The 6,270-nt window shown below is 37.0% G+C and overlaps 1 protein-coding gene across 1 annotated transcript; it reads right to left on the bottom strand.

The window, feature by feature from the left end:
- Positions 1–411: 411 nt before the first annotated feature.
- On the bottom strand, positions 412–3,366 carry LOC103443487 (cyclin-dependent kinase inhibitor 4-like). The gene is made up of 3 exons (XM_008382350.4): positions 2,558–3,366; positions 1,032–1,235; positions 412–896 (listed from the first exon to the last, which is right to left on the bottom strand). Exons 1-3 carry the CDS (start codon positions 2,992–2,994, stop codon positions 827–829), a joined length of 711 nt encoding a protein of 236 aa, XP_008380572.1. The 5' UTR covers positions 2,995–3,366; the 3' UTR covers positions 412–826.
- Between the last annotated feature and the right edge of the window lie 2,904 nt (positions 3,367–6,270).

Raw genomic sequence — 6,270 nt, 5'->3', positions numbered from 1 at the left:
TACCCTACCATTAGCTCGGTTACCATCAAAACTTATCCTTTCTCACTAGCAGATAAAATAAAAAAGTACAACTCCAAGTCAATAAGAGTCCCCACTTTGCGAGCGACATGAGATGTCTATCACATGCAGCCTTCCTAGCTTTGTAATGAGTTTGTTTTCACAACTGACATTTCGGTTACAAATGAGCAACCTTTCTGTTACGCTAAGATAACGTCCTCATAAAAAAGTTAAAAAGATGAAAAATAATTACAAATTGAAAAAATAAACAATTTAAACAATATTGGTGCTAAATAATGTAGCTCCGAGAAGACAGTGAAAGGGCACCATCACCTGATCATCTGAAGTTATTGTCTCACATAGCAATATAAAGGACAAATTTGAATACTGCAGAAGTTAATAGAATAGCAGATGGGAAGAGGGGAAAAGGGCCATGTTTATTCCAACAGTTTCCTAAAGTTTGCATCAGTAGAAGTATAGACATTGAACTTTCTGTACCACATAGACCGACTGACCTAATTGACTTAACCCTAACCCTAACCCTAGCCCTGCATCTCAAACCCTCTTTCCCTTCCTCTCTCTGAGATGATCTGTTAGACACGGGACTCTTTGATTTGTATTTGTTGTGTACTCACAGAACCTGTTATGTTACAGATCATTAGTCTACACATCTTTGCCACTCCTACTTCTTTACAAGTAAAAGAAGGGTGATGGAAAATAGAAATAGCAACCATCACCGCAACTACTAAAAACCTAAACCCTGCTAGTTAGCCCGAGATCAACCAAGAATGCGCCGGAAAGGAAGTCCTGACGGATATGCTACTGTCTTCTAAGGATCCACCTTTTCCCATTCATAACGCCCGGGGAGCGGCTTGTCATTCACAGGGTCATAGTTGTATCTGCATATAAACCCACAGCAGACATATGATATCATTTGTGAGAATATAAATCAAGTTTGTATTTAGCATATATGAGGAGTGATAAAAAGTCTAGCCTAAACTTGAAACTAGTTAAAAGAGTAATGAATAACGTACTTCTCAATGAATTTCTTTTGCATCTCTTCTTCAGCACCAGCAAAGAACTCATTCATATCATGTGCTGTGGGTATGTGCCTCTGCGACGAGTTCTGTATTCTCCGATTAGCTTCAGCTGAACTAGTGGGCCTGGTAGTAGAACCAGGGGTTCTGATGATGTCTGGATCCCGTATCAAGCTACACGGCGTGGACTCCCTTGTGGTTCTGTCATAAAGAAGATCAAACCCATTAGATATAACAAGGAGGAAAATGTAACCCCAAGTTAAGCTTAGATGACGACGCAGTAATTTGTTTGTAAAAGAAATACAAGTTTTGCATCTCAAATGTTGTTAACTTATAGGTAAGGATAATGCAATGATATTATTAACAAAAATAACACACCGCGAAGTAACATTATTATCCTTTCTGTTGTTTGCTGTCTAAATGTACAAGTTTTGAATCTCAAATATCATTGACAAAAAGAATCGACCATGAAGTAACATTAGTGTCCTTTCTTTTAGTTTCTGACTCAATCAGAAACAGTAATTACTTAAGACACTATGCTACTACGTATCTGGTGAGAAATTTTTCACTCAAAATGCTTCAATCGACAAATCATTTAATGAAGACATGCTACTACATATCACTATCCTAGTACATTTAATTGACAAATCACTATACTACTACATATCTGGTGAGAAATTTTTCACTCAAAATGCTTCAAGAAAATTTAGAGTTGCACTTTTCTGAGAAAATAATACCAAGAGTGTTTCAAATATATATTTTTAAAAAATTCTAAATTTCTAAAAATTAGTTTTGGTTTTGTCAGATAGAACAATGACCTGATGCTAAACAAGTAGTTCTATTAATCTCAGTTTTTTGAAAGATTGCCTTTGCAGGTTCTTAATCCGAATAGATCAGAATTTATAGTTGTCCATTTCTTTCTCTTTCTTACAATTTATCCGGTAGACAAATTCATTTTCTTAGCATCCAAACAGAATACAGAGATTTTAAGAAGAATTTAGAACAAAATGCTCTTTTTTTTCCTTATAACGATCACAAAATCAGCTTCTTTTTTTTTGGTAATAGAGGATTTTAATTCAAAAGAAAGAGAAAATCAAGAAATAAAAGTAAGCAGAAATGCTCTGGCTATGAAACTTGCAATTAATCTTCAATACAGTAAAATATCATTTCCCCAAATGAAAACATTTTGAAACCCTAAGTATTAAATCTATCTCTCATTCGGAGCCCTAAAAATTAGAGAGAAAACCCTAAAACTAAGAGGTCCGGTAGAAACTAAACAGCAGCAATTGGTTGCACAAATTTTCAATTCACTAAAAATTATCCACTTTCCCCTAACCAAAACATTGAAAACCCCCAAATCCTCCATTCAATTTTCTTTCAATTTCTCAGAAACCAAACAGATTCTAAGTTTTTTTGTTCTTGAAAAACAAACCCCCCCCCCCAAAAAAAAAGAAAAAAGAAAAAGAGAACGATGAGGTTTCGCAGAAAATTAAAACTACAATAAGAAAACCGAGAAAACCCACCTCTCTCTACCTTCGAACTCGAGCACATTCTCTCCAAACGAAGCTTCTTCGACACCCAAATCACCATTTTCGTTGTCGTTGGTGTTACCCTGCTCATTCTGTCCTCGGTCCTCTTCCTCTTTCGCCGCCGTTTCCTCAGATGCCTCAGCCTTTTGGCACCGAGACTCGACCCCAAGCCTCGAACTTGCCCTGGAATTAGGACCAGTCTTGGGTTTCTGCCTTCTGGGCTCGAGCCGCTTGGTCATAAGAATCGGGGGCTTCTCGAGTCGGCGGCTACGGAGCTGAAGATAGGAGGCGGAGGTGACAGGTTGAGCCGACGACCTCTGGAGAGCTAGGGTTTTGGCTCGGGTGCGAACCCCAAGAGAGGGTTGGGAGTGTGAGACTTCCATGATTGCTACTTCCCCTGTGGGCTTGGACTTCCTCATGTACTTGCCCATTTCCTGCTATTCTTTTTTCTTCTCTGGTGAAATTGTTTGTTCAACTCATTGAATGTGAGAGAGAGAGACAGAGAGAGAGAACGGAAAACTGGGAAAAATGGGGAAAATGGGAAAATTGGAAAGGAAGGCAAAGCAAGGGTGAGTGGGAGGGTATTTGTAATTTGCAGTAAGTGGCAGTGCAGAGAGAGAGAGAGAGAGAGAGAGAGAGAGAGAGGGGGGGGGGGGGGGGGACTAGTAGAGTTGAAGAAGGAAAGGGAAAGAAAGGGCAGGGTTGGAGTTGGGAGAATTCAGACCCACCCTACTCCTCTCCATCCTTTTCAATTTCATTTTCTCTCTCCAAAATCTCTTATTCTTCTTTGCTTTCATTTTTCTTTGGCTTTTTACCATATAACTCCTTATTTAGATCCGTGAGATTTAAAATCAATAAAAATGGTTCTTAAATTTATTCATCATCAATTATTTTTGTCCGTAAAAAATTTTCATTAAATAAAAATAAAATAATAAAATTACCCTTACTTTTTTCACAAAAGTAGTCGTTTTTCTTCTTAGTACAGGGGTCACGGTTTTAATTTGAAATACAGTGAATATGTATTAAAAATTAGAAAATAGTGTGAATCTATTGTGAAGTTAGGCTTACCTCCTCTTATATAATATCGTTTGTTAAAAATAAAAATAAAAAACATTTGGAGTAGTTTATAGATTCGGTTTTTTTATTATTATTTTTTCTAAACTAGGAAAGCAATACAATTTGGATAAATAACCTTTTTCCCTTTTATTGGAATGAGAAACTTTGTTTATTTGACGAGCAAGTTTTTGTTTCCGGCCAAAATAATAGGCATATTTACTTACAAAGAATAGAAATATAAGTTATATCAATTTTAAGTTCTCCACATTTACTAACGTATGAGTATGAAAATCATTTTATTTCTTCATTTTTCTTGTATTACTTACATATGTACTCAGAAAAATACAAGTTTCTCGTTGAAATATGTAATCAAATACTTGAAACTAAAAAATTAAATCAACTAAGGAGGCTAGTTACTCTTTTTCCTTTATTTTCCCAATTAAGGTGCGTTTGGCATGAAAAAAGGAATTCATGTGAAATACATTCTATGTCATTTTCTATTGGATGAGAGATACATTTTCCTATTACCATGTTTGGTAAAGATAGGAAAGCAAATATGAAATTTAGACTCAAATTTGTATATTTCTTTTTAGGGATAAAATTAGAAAAGAAAAGTTGAGTATGAAGACATATTCGGCATAAGTGATTTTTCATTCCTCTTCACTTGTAAGTGAGAGGTCTTAGGTTTGATTCTCGTCAAAATCGAATTTGAACCACATTATTGCTAGTCCATTGTGAGGCTAACCCCACCCCCTCCCCTTAGTGTATATAATATCGTTTGTTAAAAAAAATGTAGCATTAGCGTTGTCTTTTTGAATTATTTTGATATTATTATTGGCTTAAAACTCTTTGCATTTTTACGTGATATACGGATCATGAAGTGCAAAGATCATTTTTACATAGCCCTTTTTAGCCCCAATAAATTAATGTATAACCTAGTGTTCTAAAAGTCTCCACCTAGCACTTAACTCGATGATTTGTGGTCTTAGGATTGGAGTTTCTTTGCGGAGTGAGGGCATTGCCCTTATCTCGCCTGAATGCTTGTTCTTTAAATGTCGTGGGTGGCATAGCTACCAAGATCAACACAATCAATTATGTTTCTCCTAGAAGTTGGTTAGGAAGCACTAGGCGACTGACCACTACCACAATTAATTCCTAAGCGTTTAAAAAATAAGGAAGGGCGCCTAGCCTGCCTAGGTCGTGATTCTCACTTAGACATAATAGATTACTTCCATTTTGCATTTTATTTTTTTAATAAATAGTAAGAGATTTGTTGGATTCTTGGATGAACAGTCATTATATATTTGTTTCTCATGTTTTGAATATGTTCTAGTACTGTATAATTTATATGTCATTCTATTTTGTAATTTATCTATTCCAGTATAATTATGTATTTTTAAGTATAAGTAGACATTTATTTATATATTATTAAAAAAATTAAAATTAATAAAAAACCTTGGCCCCCGCCTAAACGCTTAAGCGATAGGTCTTTGCTCTCTATGCTCGACTATCACATAGCGCTTTTTAGAACCTTCAGGGTGTGTTTGTTGCACCGGACTATCTTGGACTGGATTAGCTTCAGGGACTAAGCTGGACTGACTTAGACTAGACTAAGCTAGACTGACTTAGTGAAGCGTTTGATGTAGTGTCGGACTAAAAAGAAGGATAATAACAAACTACAATATTTTATATTTTTTTAATTCATATCTAATAATATTATATTAATTAATTCTATATTTTTTTTCTTTCTAATAATACTCTCCCTCTCTTTGGAAGCCTCTATCCTTTTATTCCTCGTTCTCTCCGTCCCATACTCTCATTCCCTTTCCTCTTTTTTTCTGATTAATTGCCAAACAAAATTCTGCAAAACGAAGAATCAAGCTTGGTTTTTCTGGTTTTTGTTCGGTGCAAGATTCCAACTGGAGAGAGCTTTCCAAGTCTATGGATTCAATCGGAGCTGCAAGTTTGTGGAGCGGCGGAACCGGCCTACAGCAATTCTCGAGCATGCTTAGAATATCTTATGCGCATGAGAAGCCGACTACTACTGAGTCGTCTCCGCCATAACAGAACTACAGTACCAGCATGATGGAGCAACTGTTGCCGTCGTGGTTGAGTTCGAGCCGAGCTCGGATCTCGGAGGAGCAGAAAGAGAAGAAAGCGAGGATAGAGGAGGAGGGGAAGGGGGAATTGGCAATGGGGGAATGATGGTGGCTCTCGGCGTTTGTGAAAACATAGGAGTAGAGGAAGAAGCCCATAACTCATAGAGGGGCTCGCATGGAGGAGGAAGAAGCCGGTCTTAGCAAGTTCCATGGTTTGGGGATGACTTCACTAAGAACCTTTAAGGATGCCTCTATTACACACGAGTCCCCTTTAGTCTCATTTAACTTAGTCCCAGCACCTATCAAACATGGGACTGTAGTTCAGTCCAGTCCAATCCTTCCTAAGGAGGTGAAACAAACGCCCCCACATGGAATGTAAATTGCTTGTTGTTATGTGTGCGTGAGAAACAAAAAAGAAAAGGGTATTTCAAAACTCTAACTTGCGCAGAAGCCACGACCTGAAGTCGTGCCGGCTTTGAGCCAAACTGAGTCATCATATCCAAACCCTAGCCTTGCTAGAAAAGACATATTTTCAATGTCATCTTCTTTCCT

This window comes from Malus domestica, chromosome 04, assembly GCF_042453785.1.
Source record: "Malus domestica chromosome 04, GDT2T_hap1".
Classification (NCBI taxonomy): Eukaryota; Viridiplantae; Streptophyta; class Magnoliopsida; order Rosales; family Rosaceae; genus Malus; species Malus domestica.
This window is presented reverse-complemented; position numbering and strand designations above follow the sequence as displayed.

Bases quoted from the DNA above. Each gene is read 5' to 3' on its own strand.
- LOC103443487 (XM_008382350.4), bottom strand. From the start codon at position 2,994: ATGGGCAAGTACATGAGGAAGTCCAAGCCCACAGGGGAAGTAGCAATC. The intron at 1,236-2,557 runs GTGGGTTTTCTC...TCTTTATGACAG, and splicing joins GAGTTCGAAGGTAGAGAGAG to AACCACAAGGGAGTCCACGC. The intron at 897-1,031 runs GTACGTTATTCA...GTTTATATGCAG, and splicing joins CAAAAGAAATTCATTGAGAA to ATACAACTATGACCCTGTGA.